The sequence below is a fragment of the Rousettus aegyptiacus genome, unplaced genomic scaffold (genome assembly GCF_014176215.1).
Source record: "Rousettus aegyptiacus isolate mRouAeg1 unplaced genomic scaffold, mRouAeg1.p scaffold_m13_p_5, whole genome shotgun sequence".
Classification (NCBI taxonomy): Eukaryota; Metazoa; Chordata; class Mammalia; order Chiroptera; family Pteropodidae; genus Rousettus; species Rousettus aegyptiacus.
In genome coordinates, this window is record NW_023416308.1 from 119,355,145 (window position 1) to 119,377,106 (window position 21,962).

Sequence of the window (21,962 nt, forward strand, 5' to 3'; positions counted from 1 at the left end):
CCACACGTGGCGAGCGTGGAGGCTCAGCCCCGGGGCGGGGCTGTTCTGGCGCTGTCCCCAGATAACCCCTCGGAGCCCATGGAATAAAGGGGGGACTGGCCGCTGCAGTCGAGAGCTTCGTGGAGAAGCCTGTCTCTGAGGCCAGCTCCGGGGAGGGCAGGGCTTCCCGGGGTCTCGTGGGCTGGCACCCCTTGGCCTTGAGGGGTGGGAGGAGGACGCGTGGAAAGCCCCGGGAGCTCGCCGGGTTTGGACGCCCCTTTCAGCGCGGTGGCGCCACAACTCTCCGTGGTTCCTGCACATTCTCTTCTGCAGGTGGTCGGGAAAGGTCAGCGTTTGATTCCTGCTTGGTTCTGGTGTGAGGACTGGAGCCCGCAGCGGGGGGGATGAGGCGATGCTGGCGGCGGGGCCCCCGGGAAGAAGCCCAGGGCCGACCACGGCGCCCACCGTCTCCCGGCCTGTGCCGCCACGGCACCGCCCTTCCTTCAGCCGCTGGCCCGGAAGCGGGACCCCAGTGCGGCTGAACGAGGGTGTCGTTCCTACCTGGAGCGTGAGAGTGGAGGCTCCGTGAGAAGGGCAGGGAGTCACGTGAGAGGAGGGACGTTGCCAGAAGTTTCTAAGTTGCATTTGTTTTGGCGATTTGTGGAGGGAGCTGCTTTTCCGTGCAGCCAGCTTGGAGACCGTGCTTCCGAGCAGGGCGCTGGGGCTAGGAGCTGGCCGGGAGCTGCCCGCCCCACCCCCACCACCCCCACCACCCCCGCCCCCGGCCTGGTGAAAACGCTGGGGAGCTGCGGGAAGCTGGGGGGAGCGGCTGGTCGGCAGCAGGCGCCAGCCCGCGGTGGCCGCGGTTCCGCTGGTCATTGCCGAGTGGCTCAGGGAAGTGTGGTCACGGCAGAGTGTTTTTCTCTGTGGTTCCCCAACTTACCCGTGACCAGTAGGGAAAAAAGGAGACACACGAAGACAAGTGTGAACAGCGTGGGGCCGCACGAGGCGCACGGAGCGGTCCCCGCCTCCACCCAGCGCAGCGCGGGCAGGAGCCGGAGGGCGATGCCTTTCCCACGTTTCCCACGTGCCTTCCTGCCGTCCGTTGGGGGAACGGGCGGCGTCCCACAGCGTGAAGATGGAGTGGGTTAACCAGGCGCGCCAAGTCCAGGGCTTGGTCACAAGCCCCTGGGAGATCGGGGCAGAAAAGCGAGCTGTTTTTTGTAAGTGCGCTACGAGGTTCACAGCGTCTCCAGGAGGTTGGGGGGACCGGGCCCGGAGGCCCCGAGCCCAGCCCGGCTGCGGAAGGGGCAGCCGCGTGTCCTGGGAGCTCGCCGCGCAGCCCGCTTCATGGCCGGGGCCGCGGGCAGGCCGACCCCCTCTGGACACCGCCTGTCCTCCCCATCCAGAGTCTGGGCCCCGCGCGTCCAGCACTGTCCGCGGGTGCAGGAGGGTCTGGGGGAGCCAGTGCTTTGTGCATTCGGCTCTGCCTCTGGGCCAGGTCCCTTCCTCAAGGCGAACCATTTCCCAGCCAAAGCGGATGACAAATGGCAACAGCATGTCTGAAATTATGGACATTGTCCCTGCAAAACTGGAGAAGGCCCTTTAGCGTTTACTTGGGTGGCAGATGGCAATGCCACTTCCTGGGAGGGACGATCGCCCCGACTTTCCCTTGGAAAGAGGAACGAGCGCACGCGAAGCAAAGGTCAGAGTTAGGTGTGGGGCGTCTTCCGTCCACCGATCTGCTGTTCCATCGCGGCCTCTGTCGATGGTGTCCCTTTGCCTCGTGCTCTGTGCTCCGTGGCACGGAGTGTGGGAAGGGCTCACAGGCTGGAGACGCTGCCTCCGACGTGTGCGCAGCGCAGGGCCTGGCAGCCACCGAGGCGTAGAGAGACGCGTGCAGGAAACCGCGTGGTTAGCGTGAAGGGCTCATGTCGGGAGGAGGGTGCGTTCCCGGTGGCTTTCTTGTGCAAGTGATGGAAACACTTGTTCTCAGAAGGCTTAGCAGTGAATTAAGAGGTGGCTGGAGAGCGTGTTCCTGGGGGCGGGCCGCGCGCGCGCAAACCCCTGACCTGCACTTCGCTCCTCGTGCCTCCTGCCTGAGTGTCCGGTGTGGGTGGTTGGCGCCCAGAGGCCCGGGCGCTGCCATGGGTGGGACGCCTTCTGGAGGACCTGGGCTGGCCGTGTCGGTCCAGGAGTCTGTTGGCGAAGCGCCTGGCAGGCTGAGACCACCCCTGGAGCTGGCCCGCCGCTCCCAGGGCCTGCGGCACTCGGCGAGGAAGTGACCGGCGTGGGTTTCCTGGGCTTCACACCACCGCCGGTGTCGCTTTACTTGTGAGTGCATCTCGAGCTGCTCTCAGTGGAAGTTCCGTGGCGCCAGCACGCCGAGAGGGGCTGGCACGCGTCACGCTAACTCAGCTGCAGGGCGGCAGTAGTGTAGAGGGCGCCGCGTGCCGCCCGGGCTCACGGCAGGCGCAGGCTTTCTGCACGGCCGGAGCGCCTCTGCGGGAGGCCGAGGGCACGGGAGCCCTCGCGACGCGGAGATTCGAGATCGTCGTCTCCCTTTGAGCAGGAGTGTCGTGCCCGTGACTCGGAAGCGCGGCAGCACCCCAGCACTGTGCGCCGCCCCACACCCGTTGTCTCGGAGACCCGTCCTCCCCGTGGGACCGTCCTCCTGAAGATGGCGGCCGCCTGGGCGTCTTCAGCACCTCGCAGCCCCGGCCCCGAGTGTTGTCCCGCGACTTTCAGACGTGGACCGTGGACGCCCTGCCGTAGCCCACGTCCTGAGTCGTGCGTGTCCTTCATCCTCAGTCACCTGCGTCCCCAGCCGCCCCTCCGAGCTGGCCGCGCATCCTCTTTCTTTCCCTCTGCTCCAGGGTGGCTCGGCACGGTTCCTGGCTTTCTCCTCTGATGTCGCTTTCATCTCCCGTGTCCCGGCGTCCTGGCCGGGCCTTTGCGCCTTGCACCCGCACAAGGGGGCTCTTCTCGCACCGTCCTCGCTTCCCAGCCCGCCCAGCGCTCCCGGCGCTGCGACAGCTGGCCCGAAGCCCGCGGCAGCGGGGGCGAGGCCTCCAGCCCTGTCCGTTCTGCGCTCCCCGCTCCGGGCCGGGCCTTCTCCAGCTTGCCGGTGCTCCGCCCCTTCCCGTGCACCTGGCCTGCACCGGTCCCTGGCCTGCAGCGCCCTGGCTGCGGTCAGCCCTGCACGGCCTGCTCTGACCCCCTCCGGAGTCTCCTGGGGTCCAGGGTCTGTCCCATCTCCAGGAGGGGGCCAGGGGTTGGTTTGCTCTTTATTCTTGTTCTCTTTTCTCCAGTTTTAAAAAATACCACCAGCTTTAAGAAAAACAGATGAAGTAGTAGATCAAGTGGACCTCAAGGTCATCCGTGAGGGGGCAGAGGGAACCACAAAAGCTGCCCCGGGGCTGTGTGACCGGCCTCTCCCTCCTCGTGACGCGATGCCGGGGGTGGTGGGGTCGGGCTGTTGGTTGACTCTGTAGCAGCCCCGTGTTTCGTGCGCTGCTGAAGACTTCTCTGTCTTTCCCCCAGTCCTCTCCCTCACCCTCCACACCCATGGGTCCTCTGCTTACTAGCTTCGTGATCTCGGCCAAGATCATTTCACCTCTGAGACTGTTTGATCATCTGTGAACTAGAGATGCTGTTTATTTCCCAATATTATGGGCAGATTTAGTAAGAACCAAAATAAGACACGCAGCACAATACATGCGTAAAGAGGCGTTCATTAGACCGGAGGCAGCTTTTCCGGAACCGGTTAAGACCCGCTTGCGCCCGACCCGGTCGGCCGGGACTGGGGTGGCTCAGCCTGCGTGTGGACTGACTTGATTTTGGGCTTACTGTGGTCTCTTCCTCTACAGGTAATGTCTGTATTGAGTTCTGAGTCCCAGGCCACTTATTAACCAGTGACCTTTGCACACCAGAAACCTGCCTGGGCCTGTATTCTAATTTGTAAAATGAGGTAATTACTTGAGCCTTCCTGGGTGACTTGGAATAAAATGTGATCAATTTTATGAGAATACTTTGAAAACCGTAAGACGTTAGGCAAATGTAAAGTTATTACAGTTAATATTTACATCTTATGAGTACTCAGCATAGAGCCTCAGAAATATATTTGTTCAGTAAATTATTTGTCCTAATTAACGGGGCTGCTCATTCATCAGCTCGTGTTTCTGTCTGAGCCACAAGAGGAAGCCCCTCATAAAGCACGTTCAGTTACGGGTTTGTACCTAGACCTTTGATCCACCCTGAGGTACCTTCTGTTAAATTAGGGGTCAAACTCTTTATAAGAGACGGGGCTCTTGTCAGACTGGTTTGGAAGACATGAATACACAGACCCATGAAACTGAGAAGATCAGGAAGCCGCGACGAGCCCTGTCAGAGGGCCTCCTGCTCGCCTGTGGTCAGCGCTGCGCTTGGCTCTGCGCCCAGGCCTGGGGTCTTCACAGATGGCGGCGGGGGGGCGGGGGTGTCTTTCCCTGAGAGACTCGGCGCGTGCAGGGACACGTCGGCAGGGACTGAGCACGGTGCAGCCTGCAGGAGCCTGTCCCTGCAGCGCCGGGGGAGCCTTCACCGAGAGCTGGCATGGCGGAGCTCGGTCTGCAACGTCCTGGTCGGCCCTCAGAGGGTCGTGGGGCTGGGTGGCCGGTGCCCGCGTGAGGGAGCGGCCGGGACAGAGGTGTGCGGAGGTGACGCCGCATGGCGGGCTCGGTCAGCGTCCAGTGCTTGGCCCACGGAGGCTGGCGTTTGGCCGGGACAGTGGGTGGGAGGAGGATGTGGCAGAAATGGTGAGGGCGCTGAGGGTGCGAGCTCCCAGGGGACGCCGGCCAAGGACCGCAGTCAGCCCCCTGAGGCTGCGTCCGGTGGGTGGGAGGACCCCGGGGCCGGTGCAGTGGGGACGGGCGGAGGGGCGGGCGCGGACGCTCCCTGTGCCCCGGCGGACGCTCCGTCTTCGCCGCCCCCACCGGAGGCCGAGGCCGGGGCCTCCCCAGACTCCTTTCAGCCGCGGCGCCGCGGCCTCAGGCGCAGCGCCACTGGCGTGTCTGTGCGCTGTCAGTGTCAGGACTCGCGGCGCGTGGGGCCGTCGGCGCTGCCGCCGCGAGCGGAGCCCCCGACAGCAGTGTCGGTTGCCGGCCTCCCTGCCGCTGGGCAGAGCGCTGCCCTCGGGCTCCTGCTGGCGCCGTGTGTGCCGTCTCTGGTGCCGTCGACGGCGCGGCCTCCCCGGGCAGCGCGGCGACGCCTGCGAGGGCCCCGGAAGCTGGCGTCCGAGCGCCGCCGCACACCAGGGCGCCCGGGCTCCTCGTGACAGTGGGTCGTGGCTGTCTGCGGGATCGACGCGCTCACGTGCGCCGACGGCGAGCCCGGAGCGATGCCGACGCCGTGACGGCCGGGGGCTCCCGGGACGGCCCGGGGGACCAGCGTGGCGTCGGTCACCAGAGGAGCGCGGTGCCCTGCCCTCCACGTGGCGTCGCTCCTTCTCGAAGCCCGGGTGCCCGCAACGCCTACCGAAGCCGTCCTGCGCAGGCGCACCCGGGGCCCTGGGGCGGGGCGTGCGTGGCGGGCCGCAGCCAGGCACACGCGTTTGTCCTCCAGCGCAGGCACAGGGCACCCCGTGGGCAGGTCGGTGTCCAACGAGCCCCAGGTGGCTCACCGGAGGGTGAGCACACAGGAGCGCCAAGCAAAGCGCAAGGCTCTCTTGGGCTGTTGTAACCCCGCGTGGCGTAGCTGCATGGAAAGTGAGCGTGGCTGTGGGCGCGGGGCGTGCAGCTGCAGGACACGGTTTTGTCTGTCTTATTTTTAATAAGTACGTGGGGCTAAGTCTGAGTCGGAGCTAGCTAATTAATTTACATTCCTAGAAGCATATATGAAAGTGGCCAGAGAAGCTTTTGGCAGTTGTCTTATTCGGAAAATGGAGGAATTGCTTTTTATTCAGAGTGGCCTTATATTTGGGCATGCACATTATATATGTAATGTTTAAATAAAATTAATTGGATATCAAGTTAAACAATTATAGGTTTATGATGATTTTTACTGTGGTCTATAGTAGAATAGTATTTTAATCTGTCCCTTATTGCTATGGGTAGGTTAAAAAGGCAGATTTTAAATGGAGAAATTATAGTGACATTTGAACAAAATAAATGTTTTTTTCCTTTTTTTTTTTTTTTTTTTGCAGATAACATTTCATGTTTAAAAGTTAGTAAGGCAGGCAGTGCTCACAGGACAGTAAAAGTACCTGTGGAGTGACCCGGCCCGCAGCACTTTGGTCATCGGGGAAGTAATTACGGCAGGCCGTGGTCTTTGTCCTTTTGGTCAGGACGTCGAAAACTTTTACTGTAAATTATAAATATAGACGGAAGTGACAGAAACAGTGACACTCGTGTCAGCGTGGTACGCGTGACGGGTGCGGCTGGGAGCGCACGGCCCCTTGACCCAGCCACTCTGTTTCTAGGTGTGAACCTCAGGACCCTCTAAGTCATCCTTTTCGAAATATTTTAAATTACAATGTTTGCTGTCAAAAAATGATATTCACTTAAAAAGTCCCTAAACCTGCAATTTTATGGCTCCACGAGAAGACGCAAGTGGGAGGTTGGGGCTGTCGGCTGAGAACGTTTAAGGGACGGGGATCAGAAGCCAAGAACGTGCGAGAAGAGGCGGCCACGGTGTTGCTGTGTCAGCGCCGGTAGAAACAGACCGGTCTCGCTGGCGTTCGGCCAGCAGAAAGGAGCTGTGACTGCAGTAAGGAAGGTAAGCCGTTCATGGCACGGGCTGCCAAGTGGAGGACATGAGGAAGGAAACTCTCACCAGTGAGTGGAGCCTCCTTTGCAAGCGAGGCGTCGGGAACGTGTGATTCCCGTGGTCACGGTGGGGTCAGAGGAGCGGCGAATGCCGCAGGGAACATGGCGCCTCCCGAAGTCCCACCGACGCCCAGGCGCATTCGGTCTGCAGCAGGGAGAAAGGTCGTGGGGCCCTCTGCGTGCCGAGGTGGTGCAGGGCAGGCCCAGAAGAGAGCGCCCGGCACCAGAGTGCGGTGCCACAGCGGGGCCGCAGGGCGACGGGAGGTGGGCGTCTCACGGACCGCGGCCGCGAGGAGTAGCCAGGAGTGCCTGGTAAAGGGACAGGTGTTCTCCCGCTCAGCTTCTGGGATTCTGTCCGACGGACACACCTGGTACACGGACAAGGGCGTTTGTCGCCGTGTCACTGGTTCCAGGGAAGGATCGGCAGCACAGATGCAAGCACCGTCAGTGGGAGGGCGATGGAGAAAACCGGTCTCGTGTGCGTCGCGTGCGCAGTCAGCGCCGCTATGCAAAGGCAGAGGGCGTCGCGGCCCGATGCTGAACTGTCCTCGGGGCACGGCCGGAAGCGAGGGGCGGAAAGGCGGGGGCGCCCGGCCGTCCTCTCGCATGGGCCCGGGGCTCTGGGCGGGTGGGAGACAGAGCAGGCGGGTGGCCGCAGGGGCGCAGGCAAAGGGGCGGCGGCAGCGGCCGATGCGTCAGGGTTTCTTTTGGGAGGAGGGTGAAGCCCGACGGTGGTGTTGGCAACACAACATTGTGAATGTGGTGAAACCACTGAATGGGATACTTGAAGATGGTTAAAATGGTGAATTTCATGCAACTCATTTTTATCGTGACAAAAAATGTTTTAAATGAAAGAAAAGCAGTGTGGTCATATTTTTAAATGAATTTGTATAATACTAATTTAAGATAGTTTTATAAAATATATCAGTGTTTCAATTACTGTGATGGAATGCAGTTTTCTCAAGAGTAAGAAAGTTAAATTGTCAAAAATGATCAGATTTCAGAGTGGCCAGGCCAGGTTAGCTGTCACTTGTGTGTATGTCACTGCCACCTGGCAGCGCTGCCGTCACCGGTGAACAGACCACATCCTGCCGCGAGCCCTTCAGGTTCAGCCTCCCGTGATGCGGGCTAGGAATCAGACACGCAGACCGCAGCCCCCTGAGTGGCCAGAATTTAGGAAACAGGCAGAGAGGTGGCTTGGTTGCTGGTCTGAAGTTTACTTTTTGGAGCAGGTTTGGCTTCACAGCAGAATCGCGGGGAAGGTGCGGGGATTTCCCGCGTCCCTCCTGTCCCTCCCCGCCACCCACATCCCCGCCAGATGGTCCATTCGCTGCAGGCGGTGACTGCGCTGACACGGCGTCACCCGCATCCCACCGCGTGCAGGAGGGATCCGTGCATGGCGGTGTACGTTCTGCGAGTCTGGACAGACGTGTAATGTCACATGTCGACCACTGCAGCGTCACGCAGGGCGGTCCCGCTGCTCTAGAAATCCTCCGTGCTCCACCGGTCCGTCCTTCCCTCCCCCAGGCCTGAGCGTTCACCGAGCTTTCCACTGTCGCTGGCTTCATCTCTTCCAGCACGTCACGGTGTGTGGCCTTTTCAGACCGGCTGTGTTCACTGAGCGATACGCATTCACGTTTCCTCCGTTTCTTTTTCATGGTGTGATGGCTCATTTCTTTTCAGCGCTGAATAATATTCCATGGTCTGGATGGACCACAGTCTTTTTGCCCATTACCTACTGAAGGACATCCTGGTTTGCTCAAAATCAGACCTGTTTTCATTTCTTTATTCCACTCCATCTCCCTGCGCTAGGAGGACACACGCCTTTGCCTCCAGTTTCAGGGGAAGGTTAGTGAAAATGATGACAAGAGATTTAAAAGTGAAACAGCTGCTGGTGGAGATCGCCGCGTATGAGATGGAGAACCGCGACGTGGGGCGACGCGAGGACACGGGGGGCGCGGGCGCGCACGGGGCAGGACCCGCGCGGGGCACGGCCGCCGCCGGCTGCCCGGGGGGGCCGGGGAGAGCGGGCGGGCGTTGCTCTGGGACCAAACGTTGCATCAGATCTACAGGAACTGATTTAAAATTGGCCCGATTGTGGATTTTGATCAGTAATGTCTGGTTTGTATGATTTAAACCTATTATCCAGGTCTGAACCTTTTGTCCAAAATGATAAACATTCACAATATTTTTAGGCATTATGTGAAACTAAGTTTTTGAACTGATTTTAATGGTTAAATGTTATGTTCTCTCTTCTCAGTCCTAGAAAATATCAAACAAAACCACAAACCTGTATTCCGAGACTTACACTTTAAAATGAAATTGTTCCAGTGATTATTTTGTCTATTCAATTTCAAAAAATACTTTGAACTTTAATTATAGTAAATAGAATGTCACTTTACATGTGTAGTACATTTGGCTTACAATATCTTTTAAACATTTCTTTCTAAAGAGGAAAAAATATAGATGCTGACAATTAGATTCCTGTGAGGGTAACAGAGTAGATTATTGCACATATTTGGTTTTTTATCAGGCTGTACTTTTTTTTTCTACAATAATAATACAAACACAGTGCACATACGAACGTGCTTTTGGAATCTTAAACTTTGGAATTTCCTGTCTAATGTTTATCTAAACTCCTAAGTTTAAATTTACTATGATCCTTTTTCTGCTGTTGAATTCTTCTGAGTAAAGAGAAAGATTTTTCTTTGAGGGGTAAAAATAATTATCATGTTCTATGAGTTTAATTTCTACCAGTCAGTTTTCTACCAGTGTATCATAGAATGTTTTGGGTGTTGAATTTATTATAAAACACTTCTATTTTGCCAAAATGATAGGAATTAGATATATTCTCTTAATAGGTGAACGAAGGGAGTTTGGGCTACTTGGAAAAACTTCAGGGAGCCGCGTGGAGGAGACACAGGCTTGCTTCCGGCGGTGAAGGCGTTGGCGGAGAAGTGGGGTGTCGGGGCATAGAAGCAGGGCTGTCGGCGAAGGCGGGGCTTGCGGGGACCCTTGCCGCTACAGGTCTGCGTGAGAGCTGCTTCCTGTGGCCCACGTGCCTCAGCCGCGACGCAGCCCACCCCCTCTCCCGCCGTCGCCCCGCCTGCTTCCCCGTGGTACCGCGTCTAGAGGCAGTGACATTTGTTCGTGACAGCTGTGCGCCTTTTGAAACAAAACGCTGCTGTTCAGCCCTTCTGGGACCTGCCGCCCTGTGACCCCAGCACCTTGTAGTGGTGTCTCATCCTTCTCGCGTTTCCCCCGAAACGCCGTGGTCCATGTCCCCGCGGACTCGCAAGCCCTCAGCTGCCGAAAGTCCATTCCCTGTCCACACTCGTGACCAGGGACCTGACGTGGGCCCGAGCGCCATACAGGCACGCTGCTGGCATGCCACGACCCACCCCTCCTCCCCTCCCCCGCCCTCCTCGCCCCCCTCACACTCAACGCGGTTTGTTTTCTCCGTGAAGCTGGAGGGGGGCCGGAGAGGGCGCCCCCGAGTTCCCGCCGCACGTCCGCCCGGGCCTCCGGATCTGGGCCCACACACGCGGCGGCCGCGCGCCTCCAGGAAAGGCCGCCTCCGCGCTGATCCACTTGACCCGCCTGCCCTCAGCTACTCAGAGTCGTCACCCGGTCCGACCCCGCCGCTCCCCGGAGTCTCGCCGTCCGCGTGCGCACGCCTGTCACACCCGCCCCGTCGCACAGACCGTCCGCGTGTGCACGCCTGTCACACCTGCCCGTCGCACGGAAGGTCTTTCTTGGCCCAGTGTCTTGCCGCCGCTGCTCTGCTTCTCTTCCCCCTTCGCCTGCGAAGTTTCTCGAAAGAGCTTTCGCGGGATCGCTGCTCCTCTCCCATCCTCCGCGGACCTCAGTCCAGGCAGGCTTTGGGCCCCGCCCCTGCTCGGGAACTGCTGCTGTCACGGTCGCCGTGGCTGACTCGATGATCCGCCAGTGTCATTTGATACGGCCGATCGTTCCTCCTGGGAGCACTCGACTCCCAAGGTGCCTTCCTGCCTGCGGACCGCGCCAGGCTCCGGTGGGGTGCCCCGGGTCGCGGTCAGTGCCGGGCCCGCGTGGGGTGCATCGACCCCCCACTGCGCCAGCATTCTCGAGCACGCCAGGCCCGGGCCGCAGCTCCCGCTTGGTAGTGCTGCTCGAATGCCCAGCATCCCAAGTCGAGCGTGTGCAAAACTGGACTGTCAGTCCTCCCTTCAGTCACTCTCCTCTCGGAAAACGGTGGCTCCACCCTCCACTCGCTGCTGCCAGCGTCCTTGGGGCGTCCTGGCCTCTCGCGCTCAGGGCCGCGCAGCCCGCCTCCTGGGGCCCTGCTGTCACGCACGCCCGGAGCCGGGCTGCGGCCGCGCCGCCCACGCCGCCCGCGCTGCCCTCCTGCAGTGCCTGCTGGTGCCCCCGCCTCAGCCTCCGCGCTGCCTGGCGCTTCTGGGCACAGCACCCAGGGCGCAGCAGGTGGCACCTGGCACATATCGGACATTTGGGTTTGGTCTTGACGGTTCTTTCCTGGTCTCCATCTCCCCAACATCGGTCCTTATTTGGACCCCTTTCCTCCCTGGGGTTCTTGCTGTGGACTCAGAGCAGCTTCCACTCACCCCTCCTGCACCCAGCATCGGTGCACCCCCGGGCCTGTGCCCTCACACCCCCGCGAGCCCGCCTGGGCCGGGCCCGTGTGCCCTCTGCGCTTGCAGAGCCGTCAGGCCGGGCTCCAGGCCGACCCCTGTTCTGCGGTGGGACGGCGCCTTCGTCCTTGTGTGAGCAGCTCTCCCTGACCGGGCAGCCGGCCCCTCCTCACCCCGCTCAGCCGCATCTCCGTCGCTGTCCTTCCTGGGTGGCTTCCGCCCTGCTCCGTGGGAGCACCCAGGGACGCGCCAGAGCACAGGGCTGGTGTGGCTGGTCCCCTTGTGCAGCTGTTTCCTGGACGAGTTGTGGCTTCCAGTCAGGACGGCTCACAGGCTCCGGCTTTGATGTCCCCCGCCTCCAAACACAACAGCGAAAGGATAATGTTTAAACAAATAAGCCGAAAGTACAGCCAGGCCCCAGGAGAGACAAAGACACACCCTGCCGTACAGAGACAGGACAATCCTGGTACACGTGTGTCGCCTGGCTCCCCCGGGCTCCTGAGCGCCAGGCTGCAAGCCGGCAGCGGCGGGAGGGAGCTCGGCTCCCGTGGTTAGGGCGGTAGGGACGAAAGCGTTCCAGTGGAATTGCGACCAGATTCTGACTCACTTTTCAAAGCTGGCGTGAGATGAGCGTCCCCCGCCTCAGACCACTGTCCCCTATATGTTGGGGCTTTATAGGAAGCGTGGGCCTGAGGGGCAGTTCCGGGGACGTGTCACTGTCTGACTGTGATGGAACCAGGCAGCAGGAACCCTGCGTCTCCGAGGAAACCTGGTTCTGGCCTGAGGCCGTGAGGGGCTTGCAGGGGCAGCTGTGGGATGCTAGAGGGCCAAGAGCGCCAACAGCAGGACCTCGTCAAGAGCTGGAACCCAGGTCCCCGCGACACGAAACTGCCTCGTACCGCTCCACCCCCGAGTCGACTCCGTCCACACAGCACACGCCGTCTGCAGCCTGTGCGCCGTCTGGGAAAACTGTCCAACCACGTGCGCTTGGAGTGGCAGGCACCTCCCAAACGGAAGCCGGCGAAGGCAGCGAGGGCTGGAAGGCGTGACAAAAAGAAAGCGCGGTCTAGTTAAGGAAAAGGACACGGGCCAGAACGATCAGCTTTAGACTGGACAAAGCGACGGAATTAGTGAATTGGCAGTTCCTTTATAAAATTGACTCTGATCGCTGTGCAAGGGGGACAAAGTGATCAAAGAGTCAAGGGCCTGAGTCCGGGCAGGCCTGGAGCCAGCCCGCCCTCGAGCCGGCCGTCCCGGGTCACACTGCCTCGTCACTGGGGCTGGCTGCAGTCAGATTTTCTTTCACCAGCAACAGACAGAACATTTTCTAATACAAGAGCTCAATAATTAAATGAACATGTGTTATTAAGGTGCGGTATTAGAGGGTCTAGTGGTCAGCCAAAGTTATCTAGCAGAGGAAATGTAAATTGGAGTTTCAGCGCAGTTAATACTGTCCCATGTGGAAGAGACCCCGAAACCCTGAAGGAAAGGGAACCGGATGGAGAACGTGGGCAGGAGACGTGTCTGCGGGGCCCCCTGTGGCCCCCCACGAAGCCGCTTCTGCGCGCCCCCCACTGGTCTCTGAAGACGTGCCAGCACCGCGCAGGGCCGCGGCCAGGCCCTGGGACGCGGGGGTGGTTTCTGCGAGTGTCGCCGGGCCCCGTCGGCGCACGTCTGTGCCGAGACGCCGGGTGAAGAGTCACCCACACCCTGTAGCACGTGTTGTGCTCGCAGGAGCAGCGAGCATGTGTGCACACGTGTGGGGGCGTGAGCGCGTGCGCCCACGTTCCGGTGCAGTCCCGTTGACCAGGAGGAGCGCGGGATGCGGGGTGCCGGCCTCCCTCCCAGCGGGACCTGCAGTCAGCCCTCGTGTCCGCGGGTCCCGCCGCGGAGCAGACCCTCGAACAGCACGGCCGAACGGCTCGGGTCAGTTGACCAAGATCCACGTGGCCGTGGCCGTGCGCAGCTGCCCCCGTGCTGTTCAGGGTCAGCCGCACACGTAACGTGATAATCGCTCCTTTAGCCGGTTTATTGAGACCGGGTGATTTGAGTGGGGCCTGTCCCCCAGCGGCCTCTGACGCTGCTCCCCAGGGAGGTGCAGCTGTGGGCATGCCCACAGTTACCCTGGGTGGGCTCTTGCCCACTCCTTCCCTGACCTCACCCAGCCGTTAAAGCCCATGATGGCCTGCTGGTCTCTGTCCTCGCCGGTACCCTGGGGTATAAGTTTCTCTGCAGAGAATCGAGTTGAGTTCGAGCTCCTTCCGGGCCCTGTGCTCCAGGAGACTGTCCGGTGTTTGTTCTGGCCCCTGCCACCGCATCTCCGCTCCCATCCCGCAGGCCCACGCCCGCCAGCAGCTCCACACCCCCAGCCCTCGGTCTCCCGCTGCCGTTCAGCGCAGCCCGCACTGTGCTGGGGCGCGCCCTTGGGTTCCAGCTCCCTGTGAAGTCGTCCCTTTGGGGAGGGAAGGCGAGCGGTCTCTACTGCCTGCTCCCCCATCTGAACCAGGGCTCTGCAGCTGGGCTGGGGACAGTGGCAAGCCCCTCTGAGTGGCACCCCTGCTCCAGGAGCTGAGCACTTGGTGGGGCTGGTCCACCGACTCGGAGAGCAGGCCAAGGGGAGTCGGGCCCCCAGTTCTCAGCATCTGCACCTGTGGTTGAGTCCCTGTCTAGTGGGGTTGGGCTACCCAGCGAGCCCCACCTCTCCACCACACTGCCCTCTGTGCCCGGCAGGCAGGGGCCCAGGTGGGATGTGCCGCTATCCTCCTCTGGCCAGTGCTGGATGCCAGGTGAGCCCTCTGTTCTTGGCTGCGGCCTCCAGAGTGGAACCCCCAACCCCTGAGCTGTGGTGGGTGGCGGGGAGCAGCCCTGGTTCAGACACGCGGACTTGCCCTCCTCACGTGACCGTGGATCTCCTTGAGTAGATGCTTCTTCATTTGTCCTTTGTTCTTAGGACGGTCGGAGGCTTTGAGCTGGTTTGGTTTATAAAAATATAACTGTCACCAGTTTCACTGGGGAGCAGGTCAGTTGAACTCCTCATGCTGGAAGCTGGAAGCTGATCACAGTTGTGGATTCTTGAAGTACTGGTTGAGAAGAGAGATTAGATAAAGAATGACCGTTGGCTCACTGGAGCCGTGACAGTGATCTCTGTAGATTATCTGCTTCCCCACCCCCTCACTTTGCTCCCCAAAATAAGGGTGTTCAAGAAAAAGTATTTGCATTTTACTCCTTTCCACTGTTGAAAGTAATGGTGCTCAGTCTGGCACTGCGGCTCCCGGCTCCTTGGGCTGCCCCGGGGAGGCGGAGTCTGCCGGGAGGGTCCTTCCTGTGGTGGAGCTGGCTTCGCCTCGTGGAGGGTTACTTTATGGGTGGACTTTAATACACTACCTGTTTGTAAATTGATTTTCTAGAATTGTCGACATCAACCACTTTTCTTGTTTTGAATGTCAGATTGATTATTTATTATGTGAACCTTTATCCCTTCCTTGTCCTTTAAAAACGTGAAATACAGTGAAACGTTGGCAGATGATTGTTTCAGAGGAGTTTTGCTCCATTGAAAACCGACGGGACGTGGGAGGGCCGGTCCGTTTCTTTTGACCGGCTTACCGTTGTGTCCCTAAGGGCGCTCGGGTTGCAGTTAGAGCTGACCCAGAGTGGGGGCGAGGAGGCCGCCTGGTGTCCCTCTTCCCAGTGCCGCCCTCCAGAACTTCCCTACTTGGCCAGGGAAATAGGTCTTCTTAAAGTTTCCTTACCTACAAAAGGCTTGCCAGCATTTGTGAAAAGTCCCGTTTTATGTAGTTGACTTTGAGTAAATCTCGGTCTAACAGACAGATTGGCCTTGGGGTACCGTCAGCCTTCTTCTGGGGGGCCCTCCCTGAGGAGAATCGGCTTTGGAAAGGAGGCAGGGTTCAGGGGCTGTGGCCTTCTAGGCCTTTTTGAATTTGCTTTCCCCATTGGTTCTAGGTCATGTGTCTGCTAGTCACGTAGAAATGTCCGTGCCCGTTGGGTGTCAAGCTCCACGTTCAGAACAACGTCTAGAACTTGAGAAGGTGGCTCGCGCTGAGCCCGGGCTCAGGGCTGGAGCGAGGTGGGCATTCTGGGTCAAGGTGGCCCGTGTGGCCTCCAGCTGGTGGCTCAGCCCCTTCGTCTGGAGTGTCACAGAGGTCCCCTCTGCCCTGCACCCAGGGTCGCCCTTACGTGGAGGCAGCGAGGCTTGACGGGAGTCTGTCCTAAAGCATCGCTTCCCCTCTTCTCTCTCTCTCTCCTGTTTTCTAGGAGTTTGCAGCACTTACTAAAGAACTCAACGTATGCAGGGAACAGCTCCTTGAGAGGGAAGAAGAAATTGCTGAACTCAAAGCAGAAAGAAACAACACCAGGGTTAGTAGGTGGATTCCCGTTTGAACATCTGCCTCTGGGTCGCCACTGGGACCCGTGCTGGGGGCTTAAACCCAAAAGCCAGTCCGCTCTGTCTGGTCCTACACATTTTGTCAGCATTTTCCCTCTGACTCGACTGACTGATCAGTTTAGTGTTCTCGTGCCTTGCTGGGAATTTGTGATGAGGATGAATGACATTTTATACATTTGAGGGGGATTTCTCTAACTTTAGACTGAATTGAAGGGAGTTAAACTTGTTTTACCATGAGATTGAGGGGAGTTATTTGCCCCAAATTCACATGTGAAATTGAAAGCATTCTTGGCCCGAGCTTGCATTTCGGCTTTTTCTTCCAGCTGCTGTTAGAACATTTGGAATGCCTTGTCTCCAGGCACGAGAGGTCTCTGAGGATGACAGTGGTGAAGAGGCAAGCACAGTCCCCAGCAGGTGTGTCCAGTGAAGTGGAAGTACTTAAAGCACTAAAATCATTGTTTGAACACCACAAAGCCCTGGATGAAAAGGTACCGTCAGCCGCAGTCGCTCCCGGTTTGAACCCGTGCCGTGGCGTTAGGTGGGCGTCCTGTGTGTTCGCGCGGCCTTAGCAGCTCCGCGAACTCTCATAAGCACGTTTTCCTGAGAGAAGCAGAGTTCTGTGTAGTCGAAAGTATTAGTCGACATCAATGTTCTGAAATGTATCATAGGCTGTATATTGATTTGTTATTCAGAGTTGGGTCATGTAATTTATTTGGGGGAAGCTTTTTCTCAAACTGAAAATGTAAAGCTGTTGACGAGCTCGCTTCCTTGACATTGACGTCAAGGAGAGGCGGCGAGGTGGCGTCACACCAGTGGCGTCTGGGGGGCCGTACCTTGAGAGGTAGATGGGTGCACAAACGCAGCGACTTTTGTTTTCAGGTGAGAGAGCGGTTACGAGTAGCACTTGAAAGGTGTAGTTTATTAGAAGAAGAATTAGGTGCCACACACAAAGAGGTAAGCTTCATAAATCATCGCGTGGTTTAAATCGAGCGTTTTAAATTTTATCCCTTGATTTAATAAAAAATATGTGAAGACTGTAGTGGTAGGTATCCAGTGTTCTTGGTCTTTCTGATGGAGGACCAGCCAACCCCTCTGGATCATTTTAATGACCGGTAAACTAGCCTTTTGTTTCAGAATTGCAGAATCTCTTAAGTACCCATTTATCCAGTAGATAATAAATCTGATTTTAGTAACTGCTTATATTCATATATTTTCTTTTTATACTATGTTTACAATTGTGTTTTTCCAAAAGTTTTGCTATCTTGACTTACTTTTTTTCTCTCATATTCGATTTTTTTGGTTTTAGCTAATGATTCTTAAAGAACAGAATAATCAGAAAAAAACACTGACAGATGGGGTGCTCGCCGTAAACCACGAGCAGGAAAACACGCCGAGCACGAATGGCAAGGCGAGTCCCCTGGCGTGGCCTTTCCCCGCGTGGCCTGCCCCGCGTGGCCTGCTCCTGGCGTGGCCTGCCCCGCGTGGCCTTTCCCCGCGTGGCCTTTCCCCGTGTGGCCTTCCCCGCCCGGCCTGCCCTGCGTGGCCTGCCCTGCCCAGCCGCCTGCGGGGCGAGCACGGGGCTGTCGGGAGGGCTGTCCCCACGGCGTGGGCCCTGTGCCGTCAGCGGATGCGGAGCTCGGTGTCGCCTCTGCCCGTTTCCCAGAAGTACCTCGTTTGTCTCCGCGTTTGCCAAACAAGGCTGTTTATAGTGCTCTCCCCCAACAGAGATCTTCCGATGGTTCCCTAAGCCACGAGGAAGACCTCGCCAAAGTCATCGAGCTGCAGGAAGTCATCGACAAGCAGGCACGGGAGCAGAGCCAGATGAAGGAGCGTCTGGCCGCCCTCTCCAGTCACGTGACAGAGCTGGAGGAGGACCTGGACACCGCGAGAAAAGATCTTATCAAATCCGAGGAAGTGAACACAAAGTTGCAGCGAGATGTTCGTGAAGTGAGTGAGCGGAGAAATCGCAGTAGCGTCGTTGGGTTGACTGGCGTGTGTCGGTTCGATTGTTTTGTTCCCTTTGTCCCTAACTCTCCCAGTTGCTCCCAACTCCTGGGTTACTGTCTGAGTGATAGCAGAACAGGCTGCCGCTGGGAGCCTGGTGGCCACCTCCCGGTTCTGTGGTCCAGTCTCCTTTCCCGCGGGGCCAGCGGCAGCAGGATGGGCATGAGGCCCCCGCCCGCCACCTGCCGTGTGACTGCATGACGCCTGCTCTGTGGGTTCCGTGTGTCTGCGTCGCTGGCCGTCTGGATTTCTTTTCTGCATGCTCAGATTTCCTCGTGATGCACACTTAAGCAGGGGAGTGTTGACATCTGCTGTGCCGCCAGTTACTTCACGTGATCTGAGCATCGTTGATTGTCCCCGCGCAGGGAGCAAGCGTGACTGGCGGCCTAGTCCTCCGACATCCTCCTCCTCAGTGGGGCAGTGACGTCGGCCCCTGGCGGTCAGACCGGCAGTGAGAGTAGAAGGTTCACATGGGCCGTCGGCGTCACGCTGCGAACCCTTGCAGGAGCATGCGCATTTCTGGCGGATGGTTCCGTAGTGGGAGAATTCGTGGCAAACTATGTCATCCTCACTGTAAAAACAAGTGAGGAGGGCTGGGTGCTTTCTCTGGCACCTCCCCCATCACTTTAAGCTGTCCATTGTAAACAAAACAAAACACCCGCCTTGCCCCCTCTCCATGAGACCGCCTCAGAGAGAGCCTCTCAGGAGGACCCGGGAGACCCCACAGACCAGTGACCATGGTGGGATGGGCCACTTGCTGTTCAGTGGCTCCTGGGGGTGGTTTTATGTAAGCATTCAAAACAAAGGAAAGTGTTTGTATACATTGTTTAACCTGTTCAGTTACATCGTTCTTTGGCAATAGGAGATTATTTATGTGGCAGAATTTTAATACGCAGGAAAGTTTTGAAATTTTTTAAGTCCTGCCTCTTTCGATAGTAAGTCTTCGCTAATGTTAGTTACTTAGTAAGCAGGTCGGGACCTAAAATGAATTTCCGTAGTGGGGACAGGAATTGCACTAGCAGAAAGTTCTGGCCTTAGTTTCGGTGTTTAATACTATGTAATATAATTTTTCTGCAGAATTCGACTTTAGAAAGTTGTATCCAATTAAATTAAACTTTGATCTCTCTTTACATTCATTGATAATATAGCTTAAACGTTGTGTTAATTGGGCGAGTTTTCACCCAGCTTTTACCCAGGGAAATGGCACTGGTGTTTCGCTGTTACACACCGAGGGGCCACACCCTGTCTTGTGTGAACCCCTTGTATCGTGAGGCAAACAGAGGTTGTGTCTTCGTTGCAGATGCCCTCACCTCCTGGAGTTCTTGAATATCAGAATATTTTATTATACCTGTTTTTCGATATGTAGAAAAAAATAAGCTTGGTTAACTGAGTAGCCATAATAGTGACAGATAAGTCTTTGATGACGTTTAGGTGGATATCGATGATACGTGAGTCAGGCATGTTTGCATTCGTATTGGAGAAAATTGGCATCTCTATGAGATTAATTTTGGGGATGCTAATTTTATATTTGACTTGAAAGTCAGGATTTATTCCAGTTTTTTCTTTCCTGAGTATATTGTGTTCCATATTATTTACCTTTCTCCCTGTGATGTACCTAATGCAGGCCATGGCCCAAAAGGAAGACATGGAGGAGAGAATCACCACCCTCGAGAAACGCTACCTCGCAGCACAGCGCGAAGCCACCTCTGTGCACGACCTTAACGATAAACTTGAAAATGAAATTGCAAATAAAGATTCCATGCATCGACAGGTAGTGGCTCTTGTGGAACTTGTTAGGCTTTCACTAATTAATTACTAATGAAATTAAAGACCTTTTTCCTGTGACTTTCATGTTGGAAATCGAGTCCAAAATTTTTATGATCTTTAGACTATTATGTTTAAAAGTATGTGTTAACATCAATTAGCAAGTTTTAATTACATAGGACTTCATATAACCATTTTACGTAGCTATATTCCTTGATTTTTTCTTTCGTTCTAATTGAACGTCAGTTTGTTGCTTATCGGCATCATTACCGAAGGAGCCGGGAGTAGCAGAGAGCAGTAGTGGCCGGGGCCAGTGCGATGGCAGCGGGTTCGGTGACGCAGTCCTTGGGGGGTGTCTGTGCCTCCGCGGTTGGGTGGCCGCCATCCCTGCCCCGCTTCTCTGCAGTCCCAGAAAAACCAAATACAGTGAGTTTTTCTGTTATGTTACAAAGTGTATCATTAGGCCCAAAATAAAATCAAAAAACAAAACACTAGGCAGCCGTCATGAGTTGTGTCGTGGCATGCCGCCGTAGAGGCACCTACGATGGCCACAGTGATGGCGTCAAAGGCAGGGCACCATATACGCCCACGGCATTGTCTCGAGGCTTTAGAGCACAAAACGTTGTCATACGTGTATGTGGAGATACACAGGACAAAGAAGAAAGCCACATATAAAACGCTAACCTCACAAACCCGAACTTCGAGGATTTCTAAAGTTTTTCCTTTTGTTTAAATTTTCTACACTGAAATTTTTCTAGAGTAAGGTTTTTTAAAAAGAATCGTACACTTAGAAAAATGACTTGGAAGGCCTTTCACCAGGCGTGCTCTTGGGAGGCGTGCGCCGCGGAGGCGATGAGGCCGCGTGCCCGCGCTCGCTCGGCGGTCTGCCCTGGGCCGTGCTGCCGGGTTGCCGCTGGTCGCCTCGCCGGTGGGTACCGGACCCTTCCTTCCTTCACTTGTCAGCGAGAATGAGCAGCCTCCTGCAGAAAGGGGTTTTCTTTCATGGATAGGAACCTTTTTGTAGGGGGAACTTCTTTAAAGATGCTTAGGAAAAGCAGACACTTGGGCAGGAGGCGTTTTGCACGCTGACCTCAGGCCCAGGAGAGCGGGTGTGTCCTCGCAGGGAGAAGCGTTGCTCCAGGCTCCTTCGGGCTTCGGGCAGTGCTGACGCCGATGCCTGCGGGCAGGTCGGTTCAGGTGGGAAGCGGAAGCGGCGGGGAGATGGGCCACAGCGCTTTGCTCTCGCCCCCTAGACCGAGGACAAAAACCGGCAGTTACAAGAACGCCTGGAGCTGGCGGAGCAGAAGCTGCAGCAGACGCTGCGGAAGGCCGAGACGCTCCCCGAGGTGGAGGCCGAGCTGGCCCAGAGGGTGGCCGCGCTCTCGAAGGTGCTGCCCTGCGTGTTCTTCGGGGTTACACGTCGGGGTCGTGGGGGTCGTGGGGGTTCGTTCGTGGACCTTGTCGATCCCGTTCTCACGTAGGTTTGTCAGATGTGTGCTGTCAGATGTGCGCTTCTTAGAGTTACGTCAGCAACTCAAAGCATAAGCTAGGAAGTTTGTGTAAAAAGATAGTTTTTCTCTGAAATAGAAGAATTCTCTTTTCAAGATAAAAACATTTTGTAATAAGCAAATTTTAAAATGTAATTCATTCATTTAAAAAACATTGGCTAGCCCTGCGGCGGATGCAGGCCCGCCCCCCGGCCCTCCCCAGACTCTGCGAGAGGTGCTGGGGGCGCGTGTCCGCCCCGGGAGGGAGCACAGCCGGCCCGGGCGGGGGGGGGGGGGCATCCCTGGCGCCGGTTGGCCGCAGGCCGAGGAGCCCGGGGGCGCCCCCGCCAGTCCGCCCGGCTCAAGCCCGGTGAGCCGGTGGGGACAGGCGCGACAAGGGCAGCACAGACGCAGGTGCTGTCCCGAAGGCCGCGTCGGGGCGGGCAGCCAGGACCGGTGCCCACGGAGCTTCCTTAGAGCGGGCTCACTGCTGACTGCTGACTGCTGACAGCCTCTCCTCTGCATCGCAACCTGCGTGTAAAGTCTCGGTCTCTCTTCTCCCCTGTCATCTCTCCTGTCCCTGGGTGGCCTTGTAGTCCGACCCTTTGTCTTCTGGAAGCTCTGCCGCTAAGGAAGCTAGACTGTGCGAGCTCACTCCGCAGCCTAGGAAGGTAGACCGTGCCCGTGGCGCTCACGCTTGCCGCTTCCCGCCCTCCGTGCTCCCGCCCACGCAGTCTGACAGTGGGGAGGATGCCCGCGAAACGCTAGAGGGCACGGGGTGGGGGAGCACTCAGAGCCCGTCGCCGGCCCCAGCCGTGCCTCAGAACCACCAACACGACGCGGTCCGTCGCCTCACGGACGGACACGTGGAGCCACGTAGGATGTGCCAGTG

At 57.4% G+C, this 21,962-nt stretch overlaps 1 protein-coding gene across 10 annotated transcripts in view; it reads left to right on the top strand.

Annotated features, from left to right (window-relative positions):
* PPFIA1 (PTPRF interacting protein alpha 1) overlaps positions 1-21,962 on the top strand; it is a 73,941-nt gene that overhangs the window by 13,428 nt on the left and 38,551 nt on the right. For 5 of the 10 annotated variants that reach the window (XM_036220489.1, XM_036220493.1, XM_036220491.1 and 2 more), the window contains exons 3-10: positions 15,686-15,787; positions 16,139-16,303; positions 16,695-16,769; positions 17,122-17,223; positions 17,541-17,762; positions 19,444-19,590; positions 20,837-20,971; positions 21,667-21,741. In XM_036220489.1, coding sequence (XP_036076382.1) covers positions 15,686-15,787; positions 16,139-16,303; positions 16,695-16,769; positions 17,122-17,223; positions 17,541-17,762; positions 19,444-19,590; positions 20,837-20,971; positions 21,667-21,741 — 1,023 coding nt within the window. The remainder of the gene's footprint in view (positions 1-15,685; positions 15,788-16,138; positions 16,304-16,694; positions 16,770-17,121; positions 17,224-17,540; positions 17,763-19,443; positions 19,591-20,836; positions 20,972-21,666; positions 21,742-21,962) is intronic. The other 5 variants (XM_036220494.1, XM_036220499.1, XM_036220496.1 and 2 more) reach the window with 1 other exon arrangement.